This window comes from Acinonyx jubatus, chromosome X (assembly GCF_027475565.1).
Source record: "Acinonyx jubatus isolate Ajub_Pintada_27869175 chromosome X, VMU_Ajub_asm_v1.0, whole genome shotgun sequence".
Lineage (NCBI taxonomy): Eukaryota > Metazoa > Chordata > Mammalia > Carnivora > Felidae > Acinonyx > Acinonyx jubatus.
The window spans coordinates 62,687,234-62,709,694 of NC_069389.1; the positions used below are offsets into that span (position 1 = coordinate 62,687,234).

The 22,461-nt window shown below is 35.3% G+C and overlaps 1 protein-coding gene and 1 pseudogene across 3 annotated transcripts in view; both read left to right on the top strand.

Annotated features, from left to right (window-relative positions):
- Positions 1-15,242, top strand: part of GPR174 (G protein-coupled receptor 174) — a 99,873-nt gene extending 84,631 nt beyond the window's left edge. For all 3 annotated transcript variants that reach the window (XM_053202523.1, XM_053202524.1, XM_027053765.2), the window contains one exon: positions 6,515-15,242. In XM_053202523.1, the coding sequence (XP_053058498.1) occupies positions 7,070-8,029 (960 nt within the window). In that variant the 5' untranslated portion in view covers positions 6,515-7,069 and the 3' untranslated portion in view covers positions 8,030-15,242. The remainder of the gene's footprint in view (positions 1-6,514) is intronic.
- Positions 15,243-16,207: 965 nt separating this feature from the next.
- Positions 16,208-21,463, top strand: LOC128311616 (calmodulin-like; annotated as a pseudogene).
- The last annotated feature ends 998 nt before the right edge of the window (positions 21,464-22,461 follow it).

Below are 22,461 nucleotides of genomic sequence, written 5' to 3' on the forward strand. Positions count from 1 at the left end.
TTTTCCATCTGGGGGCCGCCTGGGTGGCTCAGTCGGTTAAGTGTCCAACTTCAGCTCAGATCATAATCTCAGGGTTCTTGAGTTTTAGCCCCATGTCAGGCCCTCGTCTGTGCTCAGCTGTCAGCACAGAGTCTGGAGTCTGCTTCAGATTCTGTGTCCCCCTCTCTGTCCCTCATCCACTTGCTCTCAAAAATAAATAAACATTAAAAACAGAATTAAAAAAATAATGTTCCATCTGGAAATATTCATTTTTAACATGCACTCCAGTTTTCCCAGAGACCACATTTTGAGAAACACTGCTTAAGAAAAAGGGAAAGAATAAAAATAAATACCTTTATTTTCTTTTTAATTTTTTCATGTTTATTTATTTTTTGAGAAAGAGTGTGTGAGCAGGCAAGGAGCAGAGAGAGAGGGAGATGCAGCATCCAAAACAGGCTCCAGGCTCTGAGCTGTCAGAACAGAGCCTGATGCGGGGTCAAACCCACAAACCACGAGATTATGACCTGAGCTGAAGTCAGATGCTTAACTGACTGAACGACCCAGGGGCCCCTAAAATAAATACCTTTAAATCACATGTATAAGACCAAGTCCCTGAGAAGAACTGTATAAGAACAAACTTACATGGTTTAATGGATAGTAGACGCAAGGAAGTGGATAGTGGCTATATTACTTGTTAATTATCAGTGCAGATTTCATAGCCTCTGGGGTCGCCAATACCATTTGGTGTGACTTTGTCTCCAGGATATGAAATTATTACAAATTAGGATATCTGAGGAAAGGCCATGTGACTGGGCATGACTTACTGGTAATGTCAGATTAGGTAATGTACTCCTTGCTGTCTCTGGGTAATTAAGAGTACTACTCAGAGCAGAGTAACAAGATACACTATCTGTTGAAGAGGAAAGGGGCTTTAGATCTCAGCAAATACATTTATACCCGGCTAAATGAAAGAATTTCCTGGAAAATGGCAACGCTCATAATAACTGCACTGTCTGTCCACACACAGTTATTTCCCCCCTTTATGAAGTTGGCTTATGAAAGAATCATAGGAGGTACCAAATATGAGAAGTTGGAAATCTAATTGGATGTGGTATCCAAGCAGAAAACCCCTCTTTAAAATAAAAATTCTATGTTAATTTTCAGTGGGGCAGAACTGGTGAATTCCCTAGGAGAATTATCCAGGCAAAGACTTTCTAAAGTATTTGCTTACTGTGCTGTAGTCAGCTCTTTACCTAGATGCAGTTGTCAGACACATTTTATGGAAAGATTGTAAGCTTTTTGACTTCAAAGATTTTCAAAAGTTAGAAAGAATCCCTGATATTTGCTCTGTGTGCTAATAAGAATCAGGAAGAAGTTGTTTCACTCTCTTCCACCTAATATTTGTGATTACTTATGTATCATAGTGGCACAGTTGCCTCCCACACACATGTACACATCTTATTCAGCCCCACATTATTTGCAGTCACTTAAAGCACTATGTCTGCCTTTTCTTGGCTTAGTACAGTATATATCTAACCAGAATTCTAAAATAAAGTTGGCTTTTGAGTAAGTAGTTGCCTATGACCTATGATTGGACGGTTGCTGGGCAGAACTCCACATTCCAAAATATAGTCTTCCCTTGTCACTAATAGGTCTCAAAGACCACCATTAAAAATTAGGTCATTTGATGGTTTAATATTTTTAATAATTCACTTTCTTTTATTAAAATACAGAAATACATTTTGATGGATAAAAGTCTAGCATCTTCATAGATAATAGTAACTTATTCAGGGACGTCTCAGTAAAATAACACAAAAAGCTATCCCTGATATTCATTTGAGTTATGTTTTTTCTGGATAAGCAAAGACATAGTATTACTGGAAAATACACTTGAACCATATCGTAAGTGAAATTTAATGAATCTTCAGGTTTGGATAAACATAAATATTCATAAATGAAAATAATATCTTCCCATGAGAACTCCATATGAAATAGTTTCTGACCTGCAGATTGCTGCAAAAGAGGACAGATTTAGTCCATTAGTTCATTTTTTATTTCTTTTTTCATTTTTTTCATTTTTTTCTTTTTTACTTATATCAGGAAGTAAGTAAAATTAAGGAAGAATAAGCTCGTGAAAGCAAAAAAAAAATAATAATTTGATCTAGGAGTCTGGCAAGTTTCTTCAAATAAATACCTCATTCAAAACTGGAGTCTGTTTCAGTGCCTGTTAAATATGAATTTTTTCCTGAGAAAGGAAAATCTCAAAAAAATAGTGGCATTCTCTGAAAAAAATATGCCTCCTTCATTTTTTTTTTTGTATTCAACACTCTTAGATAATGGACAATTTATATTCATTATGGAACAGCTAACTAGGGCTTTTTCCATGATGGAAAACCTTTTCAGTCATCCTAGGTAACTTTCCCTATTATAAAACAATGGTATTTAAACAAAGGGTAAGCATCATCAGCTCTCCCAGAGGAAGCCAGAGGAATTTTAAGGGAGGCATTCTATTCAGGAGCATTTCAAGGTTACAGGCTAGGATATACATATGAAAATGCACTAAAATGTGGGCAGGTGAGGGAATGACCAAAAGGAAAAGTATAGACTTCAGAAGGGTAGTCATGACTTTAAGTTCGCTTTACTTAAGGAAAATGTTCTGAATATTTTAGTTGTTTCCCCTCTTTTGTGCTTATAGACTACATTGTACATTGCCTATGAACACATATTTTTTTAATATTGTGTGGCAATTATAATTCTTCCTCACTAGAAAAGTAAGGTCCAAGAAGACAGAGATCATGTACCTTGTTCCACTGTCAATATCCCCAGTACCAAGAATAGTGCCTGGCAAATGGTAGATGCTGAGTAAATATTTGCTGAATAAATATTTGCTGAATCCACCACATTCTAAACATGGCTCTAGGTGTTCCAGGGGATATAAAGGTGTTTAAGACCCAGCCCTTCACTCCAAGGGATTTCTGGCCTCATTGTGGTAAGGTGGGATTGGCAGGGGAACAGAGGCATAAATAAGACACAGACACAAATTACTAACTAAAAAGTAGATAATGTTAGGTACTTTGAGAGAGATATAAATGAGTATTTAAAAAGGGGGTTAGCATAACAGTGTTGAGTTCACCACAAAAGTGTCCACGAAGAACAGAAAATTTGAAAAAGGCTTTTACAAATAGGTAGGACTAATATTCAAAAAGAAGATATTCCAGGATGAGTAGCATAATGTGCAAATGCTTGTGGGAAAAAAAAAAGGTCAGTTTGAACAGTAAGGAGTTCCTTTCGGCTGGAGTGTGGATCATGCCAGGAGAGTAATGGGAGACAAAACTCTAAAGGTAGGAGGCACTGTATTTTAAGGAGGCCATTGACTACAAGGCTATGCACGTTGTGATTTGATGAGCAACAGGGAGTCATTAATGCTCTTTAAAAAGTTCATTTCAGAAAAACATCTGATGGCATTATACATAATAGATTAGGAAAAGATATGGGATAGGGAGACAAATTCAGTTAATGAAGGCCTGAACTAGAGTAAAAACAATGTGAATTTTAAAAATGAGATGGTTGTGTTAAATAATGCAATTGCAGAATATAGTAATAATATCAGTTATAACTCATGTGTTTATTGGGCACTTATTATGTACCAAACACTATGCAAAATAGATTCCATACAATAGAACAATTAGTTCTTACACTGACTCTATAGGTTAGGTACTATGATTATTCTGATTTTACCAATGAGAAAATTAAGGATCAGAGAGGTTTAGTCATATACCCAAGGTCACATAGCTATTAATTGAAAGATCAGAAATTTAAACCTAGGTCAGTCTAACTTCTAAACATACATTAATTCCCCCCATAGTATGCTATTTCCCCCTTAGAAACTTGTTTGGAAGTGGAGAATAAGTGACAAAGAGTCAATGCCTACAAGACTTTGAGACAACCTGGGAAAATATTGATGAACTTAATAGCAATAAGGAAACCTAGAGAAGAATCAGGTTTGAAGTTTTGAGAGACGATAATTTTTGTTTGGGAATGTTGATTTTTATATTCAACTAATTTTTATTACTGTGACGATTTCATTCAACTAATACTGAGAACTTACTTTGTGTTTTGCACAGTCTTTGGTTCTAGCATACAGCAAAGTAGACAAAACATAAGAATCCCTGTCTTCATGGACTTTACATTCTAGTAGGGAAAATATATAAAAACAAAAAAGGTAAAAAAAAACATAAAGTATGTTAATTATGAATGAAAATGAATAAAATAAATACTGAAAGGAGATGCGGAATGTTGGAAGAGAACTGCTGTTTTAAGTAGAAACATCAGGGGAAGCCTCACCAAAAGGTAACATTTAGGTAAATATCTGCAGGAGATGAATGAATGCAACAAGTAAATAACTGGTCTAAAGCATTTCAGGCACAGGGAACTGCCAATTCAAAGGCTTTAGAGTAGGAGTTTACTGGTCTGTTCACCTAACAGCAAGAATGGCAAAGTGGCTGGAGCAGAGGGCAAGAGAATATTAGGAGGTGAGCTTGATATGTAATGGGGACCAGATCATGTAAGAAGATGTAAGCCATTGAAAAGAACTTTGTTTTTTCCTCTGAGAGAAAATGTCATTAGGAGATTTTTTTCCAAAGAGGTGACATAATCTGACAAGACATATTCTGAATAAATAGTAAAGATCACTTGCATGTGTTGAATTTTGAAGTGATAATGAAATATTCAAGAGAAGAGTTCTTATGTATAGTTGGAAAGAGCTACAGCTCAAATGAAATCCCGAAGAGTCATTGGTCATGATAGGGAAGACGTATGTTCAATAAAGGTTCACTGGATGTATATTTGTATAGATTTCTAATGTTTATTCAGTGACATTAGAAGATAATGACTTCTATATAGTTAAAAGGAGGTTGGAACCCCAGGCTTTTGATCGGTCTGCCACCTGATTTGGCCTGTCACCTATCCAAAATCACTACCTGCGAAAATATTACAAAGACGTATTTCAATTTCAGAGCTAAACAACCTCTAATTTTAATTACTCTTTCAACAATAATGCTTTACAATTGTGTTTCCTTGTATTTTATAACACCATGTTTCTACTTTGCCCTTAACTGAGAAATCTCAAGTATTTAACCTCTTCAGTATGATGCATAGTTCATATTTTACATCAGGTCTTTTAGTTAAAGTGAACACTATGTTTTTGAACAAAATGTACTATTTTTCTTATGAAGCAATTGAGGCAAAATAAGAACAATAACAATTCCTTCAGGGGCTGAATAAAGCACACTTTAAGCCACATGGATTTGATAATATAAAGCAGAATGTTTCATAATTCTTATTTCACTTTTGTTCTTCCCACATATCTTTAAGCCAGTTAAATCCTCCTGGATTTCAGCAGCCTTGGGGCAACTATCCAAGTTCCTAAGCTAAAATTTATTTACCTCAGACAAAGGTCATGAGTCCAGTCGATTCAACCACCTTGGAACTTGGACTCTCTCTACTGGTGCTATGTTTTGTTATCTTGGATAGTTAGGTGACTAAATGATCCATGTCAATGAACTATTTATAGAGAGGCTGATTTGCAAAGATGTGAACGGAGCCAGAGTGTTTTATGCTAAGCGAAATAAGTCAGTCAGAGAAAGACAAATACCATATGATTCCACTCATATGAGGAATTTAAGAAACAAAACAGATGAACATATGGGAAGAGGGAAAAAGAGAGAGGGAAACAAACTGTAAGAGACCCTTAAAGATAGAGAACAGAGGGTTAATGGAGGGAGGTGGGTGGAGGATGGGCTAAATGAGTGATGGAGTATTGAGGGCAGTTGTGTTGAGCACTGGTTGTTATATGTAAGTGATGAATCACTAAATCACTGAGATTAATATTACACTATATGTTAACTAGAATTTAAATTACAATTTGAAGATAAATAAAATAAAGAGAGGCTGGTTTCCCACTTATTTTCAGACATATGAGAAGGATTCCTGCCAAATCAGTGGCCCCTAAAATGGTGGTTCAACGAGAAATGCTCGGTCAACTATATCTTAATCATATGGGAAACTTTTAAAAAATACAAATTTGGGGCCTTCTATAATGAATCAGAATCTCTGGAGGAGACACCAGGAAAGCTGTGGAAAACTGTATTTTTTTAACACCATCAGATGAGTCTGACAATGTGATTTGTGACTCAATGGTCTAAATCAGAGCCCCTCAAATTTTAATATGCATAATAATCACCTGTGGTTCTCATTAAACTGCAAACTGATTCCAAAGGTCCCAGGTGGGGTCTGAGAGTCTTCCCCATTTCTAACAAGCTCTCAGATAATGTTGGTTCAGTCACGGACTACATTACCTCTCAAGTTACTTCTAGCTGTGCTTTCCAGTGATTCTAAAGTACCTTATAGAAACTGGCTTATCACCCTAACTTCAGAATTTTCCATTCAAATGAATAGATTTTTGTATACATAGCCTTTTTCTTTTTTTGCAAAAAATGCAGACAATAATTGGCTTATTTGTTTTTTTCATTTGCAGTGCTGCCTTTGTTTCCCAATTTTTAGCTTTCAACACATAACTAAAAAACTCTCAGAAAGCTGATCTATCCAAGCTAATCATCTCTGAAGAATTGCAGACTCATTCAGTACTAAAGCAAATCTTTCTTCTATGTGAGCCAAAAATAAGGAAAAACAGCCTGTCAAACACCTGTAAAGAGATGGCTATCATCATATGGAAATTTGAAGAGCTTCTATGTGGCACATTCATGATCCAAATGGGAATCAACTGTCATGATATCCCAGAAGGCCTTATAACAGAGTAAACAAGAGGGAAAATTATAACAGCTTGTCACCTGTGTTTGCACACTAGACTTCAGTGTAGTTACTATAAAAGAAAATCCAAGGAAAATATGCAGATAGTTCTTTGAAAACCCCAAAATTATGTGCAGGGGCTCAGACCAAAGCAGGAGAAAGGAAGCTATTTTACACTCACTCTGTACAACCCATTGATAAGTCTTTTAGAAAGAGTAGCAGTTGATTGTGAATTTATGTTTTGAACCACCATTTGGCAAAGGTAGTTGCTCTGGAAAGGAACATGCCTGCAAATGACACTTGTGCTGTGCCAAATGGAGACAATGGAGATTTTCGATATTTTATCTATGCAGTGACATACACTGTAATTCTTGTGCCAGGTCTCATAGGGAACATATTAGCCTTGTGGGTATTTTATGGCTATATGAAAGAAACCAAAAGGGCTGTGATATTCATGATAAACTTAGCCATTGCTGACTTACTACAAGTTCTCTCCCTGCCACTGAGGATCTTTTACTACTTGAATCATGACTGGCCATTTGGGACTGGTCTTTGCATGTTCTGTTTCTACCTGAAGTATGTCAACATGTATGCAAGCATCTACTTCTTGGTCTGCATAAGTGTGCGACGATTTTGGTTTCTCATGTACCCCTTTCGCTTCCATGACTGCAAACAGAAATATGACCTATACGTCAGCATCGCTGGATGGTTGATCATCTGCCTTGCCTGTCTGCTCTTTCCTCTCTTCAGAACCAGTGATGACACTTCAGGCAACAGAACCAAATGCTTTGTGGGTCTTCCTACCAGGAATGTCAATCTGGTCCAATCTATTGCCATGATGACCATTGGTGAGCTGATTGGGTTTGTCACTCCTCTTCTGATTATCCTTTACTGTACCTGGAAGACAGTTTTATCACTGCATGATAAATATCCTGTGGTCCAAGACCTTGGGGAGAAAAAGAAAGCCTTGAAGATGATTCTAACCTGTGCAGGAGTATTCTTAATTTGCTTTGCACCTTATCACTTCAGTTTTCCTTTAGATTTCCTGGTCAAGTCCAACAAAATTCAAAGCTGCCTAGCCAGAAGGGTGATTCTAATATTTCATTCTGCTGCCCTCTGTCTTGCTAGTCTGAATTCCTGTCTTGACCCAGTCATATACTACTTCACCACTAATGAGTTCAGAAGACGACTTTCAAGACAAGAGAGCATCCAACTCCATGGAAAATCCTTTGTGAATATATGAAGTGAATTAGCACCAGCAATTTTATCTGTGAACCTAAGACACGGAGAGTATTTGCTTGGGCTCATCATAAGCATTTAGTTTTGCTGCAATGGACACTGAGTCTTGGTACTTAGAGGCAATGTAGTTGTCTATTTATTATAGTAATCACAATTTATATTCAAATATAATATTTTTATTGTATTTTAAGTAGGATGAACAACATGTTATTCTGTGAAAACAAAGTGGTATAAACATGGAATCATTTTTATCTCTCATGTGTGATTATACAGTAAGGTTTGAAGACTTAAATAACTATTTCCTACATTTAAGTGTCATTATTAAACATCATCTGACACACCTATTCATAAAATGAATATTCAAACTCAAGCTTCTGATATGTTTAAAGAACAGGAAACAAATACACATACAATAATTTCTATGACTGTATAAGGTGCCATATTGAATCTACCAGGTCAGATACCTTGCCAAAATACATACGATGTGACCCAAATTGCCTCTATAGGGCCAGAACAGATCCTATAAGTGACAATCACAGTTCTGGTTCTCTTAAACTATTTCTAAAGAACACCTATGGAAATGTATTGACCTGCCTAGAAGAGAGAGTTTCCACCATGCTTCTAGACTAACATTGAATATCTCTGACAGTTTTCTGGTCCAGTTTTACCCCAGTCATACCATTGTGAGGCCTGCACAGCCTACCTCCCAGCAGCTGGGGAAGGAGATTCATCTTTTGGGAAAAAGTGCAGAAGACTAAGAGTAGTAATTAAATCTGAGGTTTTAAATATTATAGTACTTTGAAACATGTTTTAACAAAAATCTCTAACTTTAAAAAGTGATTTACTTAAAATCTGTGCACTATATAATAAAGACACATGCTACTACTCATCTGGAAGGAATGTGGGAATCAACCAAGGGCTCCATCATATTTTTATAAAAAGGAGTTGTTTTATGCACATAATTATGATACTAATATGATTGGAGGAGAAACTGGTAAAATCAAAATTATTTCTAATATCTGAGAGGAATGGAAGATTTTCTAATGTTTTCTCTGGACAAGTATTGATTTTGCATGTACTTTATTATTAAAATAATAACCTAGTAGAAAACACACTTTGTGCTGCTAAATAGTGTATTTATATTCTAATTATTCATTGCAAGGTACATATTTTGATGTGTTAAATGAGTTATGAATGAGTGTTAAGTTGTGTTTCAGAGACTGTAACTATCTCTGTCTGGTATGTTTTCTTTAAAGTGATTTATTTTTGAATATAATTTAGTGTTGTAATGGTATCAAAAGTAATAATTTTATGAGTACTTATAATGGAAGAGTCTTACCTATACTATATTTCATTACTACTTTTTATATTAGAATGGATTACACTTCTTAGGATCATTTTGGGATACCAGAGACTTCAATTTTTTTTAATTTAATTTATTGTCAAATTGGCTTACATACAATACCCGGTGCTCATCCCAACATATTAATTTCACTTTAAACATATTTATTTTTTTCTAAAAGGGAGGGAAAATCTTTCTAGAACATTACTACATTTCTTAGAGGAATGGTTGAAGGGGTTAGAGCCATTTATTAGGTGGTCCAGAAGCCGTTGCAGGTAATTTACATCATGCAAAGAGAGGACAAATGTCCTGTATTCTTATGCTGCTTAGCTAGGACCACCCAATAAATCTGATCAATTTACTCATACTGAGATGCTAGTGAATAATGTTGGCATAGTATGAACTTGCCCAGGGATATCTGAATCCAAGGTTTAGGGATAAACTTTAATTCAAAGTGTTAATCATTTATTTTTAATGGAAGGATGAAAGACACTGAAGAAAACTGGAGGGGAAGATATTTTTAAGAAAATGAATTTTACATCAGTGTCTTTCAAATTATACACAGTAAATGATCACCTACTTTGCTTACCATAATGGGGATGCTAAATTCTAAGAAATATATCCACAAGAATGGTTATCAGTTTCAGATCTCTGCTTATTTCCTTTTCCTTTGGAATTTATGCCTTCCAACTCAGTACCTGATTTCCAGGAGAAAAACATTGCTTTTATGAGTAGGAGAAATGGAATAGAATAGAGACCCCAGAATTGGACCCACAAATGTGTGGCCAACTAAACTTTGACAAAGCAGGAAAGAGTGTCCAATGGAAAAAAGTATAGTCTTTTTAACAAATGGTGCTGGGAGAACTGGACAGCAACATGCAGAAGAATAAAACTAGATCACTTGCTTACACTGTACAAAAAAAATAAACCCAAAATGGGTAAAGGACCTGAATGTGAGGAAACCATGAAAACCCTAGAGGAGAAAGCAGGAAAAAAACCTCTCTGACCTCAGTCACAGCAATTTCTTGCTTGACACATCTCCAAAGGCAAGGGAATTAAAAGCAAAGATGAACTATTGGGACCTCATGGAGATAAAAACTTCTGCACTACAAAGGAAACAATCAACAAAATTAAAAGGCAACCAACGGAATGGGAAAAGATGTTTGCAAATGACACATCAGACAAAGGGCTAGTATCCAAAATCTATAAAGAACTCACCAAACTCCACACCCCCAAAACAAATAATCCAATGAAGAAATGGGCAGAAGACATGAATAGACACTCCTCTAAAGAAGACATCCAAATGGCCAACAGGCACATGGAACGATGCTCAATGTCACTCATCATCAGGGAAATACAAGTCAAATACCACACTGAGATACCACCTCACCCTGGTCAGAGTGGCTAAAATGAACACATCAGGAGACTATAGATACTGGCGAGGATGTGGAGAAATGGGAACCCTCTTGCACTGTTGGTGGGAATGCAAACTGGTGCAGTCACTCTGGAAAACAGTGTGGCGGTTCCTCAAAAAATTAAAAATAGATCTGCCCTATGACCCAGCAGTAGCACTGCTAGGAATTTACCCAGGGGTTACAGGAGTGCTGATGCATAGGGGCACTTGTTCCCCCAATGTTTATAGCAGCACTTTCAACAATAGCTAAACTATGGAAAGAGCATAAATGTCCATCAACTGATGAATGGAAAGAGAAATTGTGGTTTCTATACACAATGGAATACTGCTTGACAATGAGAAAGAATGCAATCTGGCCATTTGCAGCAATGTGGATGGAACTGGAGGGTATTATGCTAAGTGAAATAATCCAGAGAAAGACAGATACCATATGTTTTCACTCAAATATGGATCTTGAGAAACTTAACAGAAGACCATGGGGGAGGGGAAGGGGAAAAAAGTTACAGAGAGGGAGGGAGGCAAACCATAAGAGACTCTTAAGGACTGAGAACAAACCCAGGGATTGATGGGTGGTGGGGGAAAGGGGAAAGTGGGTTATGGGCATGGGGGAAGGCACTTGTTGGGATGAACACTGGGTATTGTACGGAAACCAATTTGACAATAAATTCTGTTAAAAAAAAAAAAAAGGAGTAGGAAAGATGTGCTACTGCACCTGACATTCAAATGGCAGCTTCTTTGTGCTTTTTTTCTTTGAAGAATCCTCTTTTTGAATCTCCTATTTACTAATTTCTTGGTTCAATGAAATCTGGGTGCAAAAAGTAAGCACCCTCAACCTCAGTAATATACAATTCAAGATAAATAAGCTCACATTTCCCATATAAATGTTTTGAGTTCTGATTCCAAAATATACACAGAATTATTCCAAAAACAGATATTTGGAATATGGAGTGACTTCCGTACTATTATTGCTGTCATTATTTTTTTATTATATTCAAATGGTTTATGTGTTTTCATTATCAGTTAATTACTCAGCTAATTCTATTAACCTGTAATTCCATACAAAAAGAGCTCCTACCCTAGGAACAACAGATCAAGCTACCTTGATCTGAAAAAGTACATAAGTGGAACTTTGTGCAACTTCATTATTATATCATCTTTTTGTTTTTACTCTGAAGACAATGTGAAATTCTTGCACTTATAATTTATTTACATTTGTAAGTTATAAGTTGAATTTTAATAATAAAGATAGTCTCTGTAGTTACATAGAAATTTTATGCCTCCAGAGGTCAATGTATATTTAGTGACTTTTTCAGAAAATGTGAAACTTAAGGATATTTTTCTGTATTCTCATACACATAGATAAGTCCCATGAGACTTCACTCTTCCTTTCTCTCACTGGAGAGGTGCATTATATTCTCAGAAAGATGAGGAACTTCCCCCATCTTATTCTACCCCTATTTTCCACTTCTCCCATAGATTGATTCTTTATCCACACCTTATTGAGATTATTCCTATCCCTCACTTGTTGACCAAGTCTATTTGAATAACTTACCCTATATTTTCTAGAATGCAGTTTATGGGCATAAGGTGAGATGAGGTGACAGAGGAAGTGTTTTTTCCTTAAGTCTTACGTGTTGTTAAGATGACAGTCTGATTTTTTGTGGATTGGCAGGAGGAAAAAAACACCATATTCCACTGTCTTCGTTTACTTTTCCAAAAACAGATATAAAAACAAACAGTGATGACAGTATAGTTGCTGTTGGCCCTCGTCTCATCTTAGTTCTTTTTCTTCCTCTTTAGCAGCTCCCTTTTTATTTTACCTATATCCCTAGTGCTTTGGGGAGACCCAGGTATCTTCTGTAATAACCAAGTTGTTAAGAATTACATTTTGGCTGTTGATAAGAAATAATTTCCTAGGAAGTGTTAAAGGCTTTTCTAAGGAGAAATTTCTGATGTTTTGGTAGACATGAAGAAAATAATGGGATAAAAATATGAGATCTGGTCCATGTTTCCAATGTCCTAAAATCACATATACATCTTCTCTGTGCCTTCCTACAGCCAGGCCAGAAGTAACTTCACTGCCTTCACTGCCATATTTTAGGGGGAAGGAGTGAGAGATAAAACTCCCAAGTAAATGTGGTTCTTTTAACTTATTCCTCAGTTATAGAAGATGTGATCTATGTTTGGGGAACAAGGCAATGTATTGTAACTTTCTTGAACTTTATTGACTATTTTCTCAGCAGAACCATTTCGTGAACCTTAAACACTTATTTGGTTTTGCAAAGACCATATTTTTATTCTATTGTTTGTTGACTTTTATTTACCTAACTCTTTACTACACATCTGCTATGTCATCTATAGACATAGCTTTTATTTGATGGCTTACATTTGTCTTCTTGGATCTCTTCAAAGAATAATAGAACTCCCCTTGGCAGTGGGGGCTGTTATTAAGCCTCTCACCCTGACCCAATTGTCTTCTTTTTGCAAGAGCTTCATAAGCAGAGTCGAGAGACAGACAGGATTTTTGCTCTTCAAAGTTAGATTTTGGGCATAATGGAAAGACTTTTTTCAGCCCTTTCCAAGCAATATTGAATATTCACAACTATTCACTGACAAGTATCATTCATACTTTTTAAAATGCTAATCTAATAATAAGAAAAAATAAATTTTAAAAAAGCAGCTTGAAACACTAATGGTCCAAGTATTGGGCTCATTCAAGTATTTCATTGAAGGAACACATGAAAGAAGTAGCCTTATAACCTCCTCACCATGCTTGCATAAATTCAAATATGTAATACTAGGTTAAAAATGGTGTGAAATCACAGTGGTGTCTTATGTCACTAAGTTTAACCTTTTCACTTAGATGCATGTGTGTGTGTGTGTGTGTGTGTGTGCATGTGTGTGCGCATATGTCTGTTTAACTATGGAAAAGTTCAAGTATTTTCAAAAGAAGAGCAATTAGTATAATGATCCCCCATGTACCTGTTATTCAGTTTCTAACAACATCAACACATGGCCAATCTTCTTTTTCTCTGACTATACCTATTTTCCCTACCCCATATTACATTAAAGTACACTTCACACATTATGTAATTCCATCGTTAAATATTTTAATGTTACAGTACTATTTATTTTTTAAAGGATTTATTTATTTACTTTTGAGAGAGAGACAGTTTGAGTTGAGGATGGGCATAGAAAGAGGAGGAGAAAGAGAATCCCATGCAGCCTCCATACTATCAGTGTGGAGACTGATGTGGGGCTTGAACCCACAAACCATGAGATCATGACCTGAGCCAAAGTCAGCTGCTTAACCAACTAAGCCACCTAGGTGCCCCCAATAAGTTATAGTACTGAACTATTCAGTATATGATCAAAAAAGGTTAAATAATAAGACTGATTTAAGATGTTTTCAGTAATGACATCAAACACTAAATTCAAACAAATATAAGAATTTCCTTTTGATCAATATGAGCAGTTGCCAACTAAAATAAAAATGTTTATTAACCTGGTTCTCTTTTCCTTAGATGAGTCTTCTACTGCAGAAGTGTTATGGAGACTTTATCTTGCAATGGTATCCTTCTTATATGAAGGAGAAATAAAAGTTTCCCCAGACAAATGCTGAGGGAGATCACCACTACTAGAACTGCCTTGACAGAAATGTTAAAAGTTCTTCATGCTGTAATGAAGATGTTAATCAGTGACAGGAAAACATGTGAAAGTACATGAGACACTGGTAAAGGTGAAAAATAGTCAGACTTAGAAAACTGCAACTCTCTATTAGGATGAGGTGTTAACCCCTCAACTATAGTAATGAAGTTGAGGGGAAATAAAGTAATAAAAATACCTATAGCCACAATATATTTACAAATACATGGAATAAAAGAAGTAAATTATAAAATCAATAATATAATAAAACTGAGACTTTATAGCCATTCAAAGATAAGTTCATGTCAGCCTAAAGTGGGCTGTTTTATCTATTAAACATTTTAAATAATGTAAAAGTTAACCACAAAGTAGAAACCTAGAGTAGATCCACAAAGACAAAGAAAGGGGAAACAGAGGATATCACTATTGAACTTAAGGAAATTACAAAAATATGCAAAGACAATAGGAAAAAGAAACAATAAAAATACAAAACAATGAAAAATTAGTAAGATGGTATTAATAAGTCCTTATATATCAATAATTATTCTAAATATAAAGGGATTGAACTTACCAATAAAAAGGAACAAAATTGCTGGATAGAATTTTTAGAAATCCAAGTATATGCTGCCTAAAATAGGCCAATTTCAGATTTAAGAGCACATACAAACTCAAAGTGAATGTATGGAAATAGATATGCCATAAAAGTTTAAACCAAAGAAAGTAGGGGTAGCTATATCAGACAAAACAGACTTTAAGCCAAAAGCAGTAACAAAAAACAAAGAAGGTCATTATATAATAATAGAAAGATCAATGCATGAATAAGATACGGCCATTATATATATATATACCCAACATTGGAGTACCTAAAAATATTAAACAAATAATAACAGATCCAAAAGAAGAAATAGACAAAACAATAACAGTAGAGAACTTCAATACTTCGCTTTCAAAAATGGACAAAATAATACAGAGAGGAAATCAACAAGGAAATAATGGACTTGAATCATACATTGCATCAAATGGACCTAACAGACACGTATAGAACATTACACCTAAACAAAGCAGAATACACATTCTCAACGGCACACAGAACACTGTCAAGGATAGATCATATAATAAGTCTTAGCAAATATATAAAAGACTGAAATCATACCAACTATCTTTTTTGACCACAATGATTCAAAACTAGAAATCAACATGCGGAAAGCTGGAAAATCTACAAATATGTGAACACTAATCAGCACCCTCCTGAACAACCAGCAGATCAAAAAAGAAATCAAAATGGAAATCAAATATATTTAGAAACAAATGAAAAGAAAAACACAACTTACCAAAACCGATGGGATGGCATAAAAGTGGTTCCAAAAGGGAAGTTAATAGTGGTAAAATGTATATATTAGGAAATTAGAAAGATTAAAAATAAACAACCTGACTTTACATCTAGAGGAATTAGGAAAAAAAATCAAATTAAGCCCAAAGTTAAGGGAAAGAAAAAATAAAGATCAGAATGGAAGTAAATGAAATAGAGAGTAGAAAAAAAAAGATCAATTAAAATAAGAGCAATTTTTTTTTCAACTTTTATTTATTTTTGGGACAGAGAGAGACAGAGCATGAACGGGGGAGGGGCAGAGAGAGAGGGAGACACAGAATCGGAAACAGGCTCCAGGCTCTGAGCCATCAGCCCAGAGCCTGACGCGGGGCTCGAACCCACGGACCGCGAGATCGTGACCTGGCTGAAGTCGGACGCTTAACCGACTGCGCCACCCAGGCGCCCCAAGAACAATTTTTTAAAAGGATAAACAAAATTGAGAGAACTTTACAATGCTAAGAAAAAAGAAAGATGACTCAAATAAATAAAATTAGAGATGAGAGGAGTAATCATAAGTGACACTACAGAAATACATATTATAAGAGACTACTATGAATGACTATAGCTAACACATTAGATAACCTAGATGAAATGGATAATTTCCTAGAATCATTCAACCAGGAAAAAAAAATAGCAAGTATAAACAGACCAACAATGAGTAAGGAGTTGAATCAGTATTCTGTGCACTGTTAGGGGAATGGAAATTGGTGCAAACACTGTGGAAAATGGTACAGACATTCCTCAAAAAATTAAGAAGAGAAATACCAAATGACCCAGTAATTACACTACTGGCTATTTACGCAGTAAAGTTATGCAAAGATAACAAAAAGGCTAATTTGAACTTTAGTGTTTATGGCAATATTACTTACAATAAACAAAATCTGGGAGCAACCTAAGTGTCTACTAATAGCGGAATGGATGTTAGAAGGTGGAGTAGAGACAGTAAAATAACCTCTAGACTGAGAAGTCATTTTGAGACCAAAAGAAAACCCAAAAAGCAATCAAAACAAACAAATAAAAAAAACAAAAAAACAATGCAAGTCAGTCCATACTGTTTACAGAATTTTATTCAAGGTGACTTACTAAAGGGTAGATGGGGCAGACAGATGATCCAGCCACACTACACAGCTACTCTCTGCCAGAGTCTGGATCTTAATCCACAGCTTTCATAGGGCAAGGGGCATTGTGGTAAGGTCAAAGGGTAATCTAAAATAGCACCTTCTTTTTTAAAATGGGTTTTATTTTTTTAAGTTTATTTTTTTTGAGAGACTGAGACAATGCAAGTGGAGGAGAGGCAGAGAGAGAGAGAGAGAGAGTCCCATGAAGGCTCCACACTGCCAGTGCAGGGCCTGATGTGGGGCTTGAATCCACAAAGCTGTGAGATCATGACCTGAGCTGAAACCAAGAGTCAGATGCTTAACTGACTTAGCCACCCAGGCACCCATAAAGTGGTACCTTCTATGCACCAGTCATTTCTACTAGTTATCTAAAGTGATGCCTTCTGTGTGTCACTTTAGAGAATATCAGAACAAGCCTTCTCACATTGCATTCGGAATGTACATTAACCTCCAAAGGCCCTAAACACACAACCTTGAAGGAGGTCATTGCATGGGCATAAACAAAATGAAGGTCCAAAGATGATGGAGTCAGTGTTTTCAGCAATCTTGAAAAAGATATATACACACATACACACAGATGTGGGATAGATAGATGATAGATAGATAGATAGATAGATAGATGATAGATATGTAGATAAAGAATCGAACATTACTCAGACATAAAATAATGAGATATTGCCTTTTGTGACAACATGGATTAACCCAGAGAATATTATGCTGAGAAAAATAATTCAAAGAAAGAAAAATATGATATGATTTCACTTATATGTGGAATATTAAAACAAATCAAATGAACAAACAAAAACATCAAAACAGAAACAGACCCATAAGTACAAAAAACAAACTGGTGGTTGCCAGAAGGGAGGGAGGTGGAGGATGGGTGAAATAGGTAAAGGGGATTAAGAGGTACAAACTTCCAATTATAAAATAAATAAGTCATGGGTATGAGAAGGATAGCATAGGGAGTATAACCAGTAATATTGTAATAACATTATATGGTGGCAGATAGTAACAACATTTAATCATGGTGAAATTGTGTAATTTATAGAATTGTCATATCACTCTATTATACACATAAAACTAATTGAATGTCAACCATACTTCAATAATAATAATTAATAATAATAATAATAATAAAATCCCAAACATAGACAGCCCCGGGACAAGATGGCTTACAGATGAATTTTACCAATCACTTAGGGAAGAATTAATACTAATCCTTCTGAAACTCTCCCAAAAATTTAAGAGGAGGAGAAAAATTTAAGAGCAGGATGCCAAACTCATTCTATAGAGGCAGAATTACCCTGATATGGAAGCCAGATGAAGACACTACAAGAAAAAAAAATCTACAGACCAATATCCATGATAAACTAAGTTGCAAAAATACTGAAAATAATATTAACAAACTCAATTTAAGAACTAATAAAAAGGATTATACACCATGACTATGTGAAATTTACCCCAGGGAAGGATGTTTTAAAATACTCAAATATGAAATATGAGTCCAAGTGGGGCCAGTGAGCTGAGTGGTTTTGCGGTCACTTCTCAGAGAACAGTGCTACTTACAGCATAACTGACCAACTAACTGAACATCAGATTTCAGAATTCAAAGAAGCTGTTTCACTATTTGACAAGGATGGTGATGGAACTATAACAACAAAAAGAATTGGGAACTCTAATGAGGTCTCTTGGGCAGAATCCCACAGAAACAGAGTTACAGGACATGACTAATGAAGTAGATGCTAATGGTAATGGCACAATTAACTTCCCAGAACTTCTCATAATGATGGCAATAAAAATCATAGACACAGACAATGAAAAAGAAATTAGAGAAGCATACCACGTGTTTGATAAGGATGGCAAAGGCTATATTAGTGTAGCAGAGCTTAGCCATGTGATGATAAACCTGGGAGAGAAGTTAACACATGATGAGGTTGATGAATTCTCAGGGAAGCAGATATTGATGGAGCTGGTCGGGTAAACTATGAAGAGTTTGTACAAATGATGACATCAAAGTGAAGACATTGTACAGAATGTGTTAAATTTCTTGTACAAAATTGTTTATGCGCCTTTTCTTTTTAACTTATCTGTAAAAGGTTTCCCCCTGATGTAAAAAAATATATATATGCACGTACAGGAGCGCCTGGTGGCTCAGTTGGTTAAGCATAAGACTCTTGATATTGGCTCAGGTCATGATATTAAGGTCATGAGATCGAGCCCCATGTGGAGTCCAGTGTTGGGCTCCATGCTGTGCATGGAGCCTGCTTGGGATTCTCTCTTTTCTCTTCTCTCTGTCCCTCCACCACTCACACACTCTCTCTCAAAATAAATATACAAACATTTAAAAAGATGCCTGTATAGTAATTAGGATTCCATTCCTCCATTTTTTTTCTTTTCTCAGCTTTCTGTCATTGTCCTGAAACCTTATTTTAGAAAATTGATCAAGTAACATGTTACATGTGGCTTACTCTGGATATATCTAAGCTCTTCTGCACATCTAAACAGATGTAATTGGTCAAATGAGGGAACATCTGTGTTTTGCCTTTTTAAAAAGATAGTTTTCTTTAGGAACTGTCAGCATGTTGTTGAAATGTGGAGATGTAACTCTGTGGACTATGGACTCTGTGTGGACAATATTTACTTAAAAGCTACACTATCGCAAAACAGGTGTATTATCCAGGTGCTTGTACACTATTTTTTGGTACTGATGGTCCTGCACCTGAAACATTTTTTTATTACTACTTAATTAAAAAAAAAAGTTTATTTATTTATTTTGAGAGAGAGAGAGAGCAGGGGAGATGCAGACAGAAAGAGAATGGCAAGCAAGCTCTACTCTGTAAGTGCAGAGCCTGATATGGGGTTTGATCCCATGAACCATAAGATTATGACCTGAGCCAAAATCAAGAGTTGATGCTTAACCAACCGAGCCACTCAGGCACCCCTATTACTCGCTTTTTAAACTTTGCTTAGCCACTTAAAGAAAATCTGCTTATGGCATGATTTGCCACAAATCCATTCCAAGTTTTGTATTTGTTTTCCAATAAAAAATAGTTTACCCCAAAAAATAAAATACTCAAATAAATAAATGTGATACACTTCATAGGATGAAAGATAAAATTTGTACAATCATCTCAAAAAATGCAGAAAAAGCATTTGACAAAATACATTTCTAATGGTAAAATCTGTCAATAGATAGGTAGAGAAAGAACATACCTCAGTATAATAAAGGCCATACATGACAAACCCATAGCTAACATTCTATTAATGGAAAATACTAATCTTTTCTTTGAGGATTAAGAACATGACAAAGGTGCCTACTCCATTCTTACTCAACATAGTATTGGAAGTACTAACTAGAGCAATCAGCAAGGCAAAGAAATAAAAGGCATTCATATCTGAAATGAAGAAGTACAATTATCACTATTTGTTGATGATACGATCTTATGTAATAATAATCCCATATACCAAACTAAAAAACTATTGGATTTAAATAATGGATTCCATAAAGTTGTAGGATATAAAATCAATACACAGAAATCAGGTGTTTTTCTATATACTAATAATGAGGCATCTGAAAAAAGAAATAAAGAAAATATCCCATTCACAATAGTATCAAAAACAATAAAATACCTAGGAATAAATTTATCCAAAGAAGTAATGGATTTGTTATAATAAAAAGAATAAGACTTCACTGAAAGAAATCTAAGACACAAATGGAAGGACATCCTGTTTTCATGGATTGGAAGACTTAATATTGTCAAAATGTTCATACTACCCAAAGCCACCTGTAGATTGAATGCAATCCCTATCAAAATACCAATAACATTTTTCGTGGAACTAGAAAAAGCAATCCTAAAATGTGTATGGAATCATAAAAGATCTTGAATAGATAAAGCAATCATGAGAAAGAATGAAAAAAACTGGAGGCATCACATTTCCTGATTTCAAACTATATTTAAAAACTATAAGAATTATAATCATGCAGTACTGCAAATAATAATAATTAATAATAATAATAATAATAATAATAATAATAAATAGGCACATAGACCAATGGAACAGAAGAGCCCAGAATTAAACCTCTGCATATACGGTCAAATAATATTTGATTAGGGGGTCAGGAACCTCCAGTAGGGAAAGGATAGTCTTCCAAAAATGGTATTGGAAAAACTGTATAACCTGCAGAAAAATGAAGTTGGTCACATATCTCATACCATTCACAAAAATTAATTCTAAAAGGATCAAAGTCTACACATAAAGGCCTTAAGCTATAAAACTCCTGAAAGAAAGCATAGTGAAAAATACTCCTTGACATTGGTCTTAACAGTGCCTTTTTTGGATATGACACCAAAAGCACAAACAAAAAAAGAAAATATCAACAAGTGGGACTAAATTAAACACAAAACTCCTGCAAAGCAAAAGAAAAAATAAACAAAATAAAAAGACTACCTATAGAATAGGTCAAACTTTTGTCAAACCATGTCATATATCAGATAATGGGCTAATATTCAAAGTCAAACCATAAAAGACTCTTAAAAACTGAGAACAATATGAGGGTTGATGGGGGGTGGGAGGGAGGAGAGGGTGGGTGATGGGTATTGAGGAGGCCACCTGTTGGGATGAGCACTGGGTGTTGTACGGAAACTAATTTGACAATAAATTTCATATTAAAAATTAAAAAAAATACAACTGAACAACAACAACAATAACAAAACCAAACTGATTTTTAAAACTGGGCAGAGGACCCAAATAGACGTTTTTCAAAGGAAGATATCCAAATTTCTAACAGGTACATGAAAAGGTGCTCAACACTGCTAACCATCAAGGAAATGCAAATTATAAATAGGATGAGATATCACCTCACACCTGTAAATGGAAATCATCAAGAAGACAAGAAATGAAAACAATGTTGGCGAGGAAGTAATGAAAAAGGAACATTTGTGCACTGGTTGTAAACTGGTTCAGCCACTGTGGAGAACAGTATGGAGCTTCATCAAAAAAATTAAATACAAAACTATCATATGATATTGTAATTCCACTACTGAATTTATACCCAAAGAAAATGAAAAGAGGTTATTGAGGAGTTATATGCACTCCCATGTTTATTGCACCAATAGCTGAGATATGGAAACAACATGTGTCTATCAATTGTTGAACATACAAAGAAGAGGCAGTATATATATCCAATGTAATACTATTCAGCCATGAAGAAATGGAAATTCTGCCATTTGCAACAAGTATGGACCTTGAGAACATGATAATAAGTGACATAAGTCAGGCAGAGAAATACAAACACTGTATTGTGTCTTTTATACATAGATTAAAAAAACCTGAAATCACAAAGTCAAAGAGTAAAATGGTGGAACCAGAGACCGGTGGTTGGGGGAATGGAAGAGATGATGTTTAAGGGTATGTACTTGCACCTAGTTGATAAATTAGTCCTGGAGACCTAATACACAGTATAGGGCTTGTAGACAACAAAAAATGTACTTACAAACATTAAACTTGCTAAGAGACCAAATCTTAATTGCTCTTAACCACAAGAGGA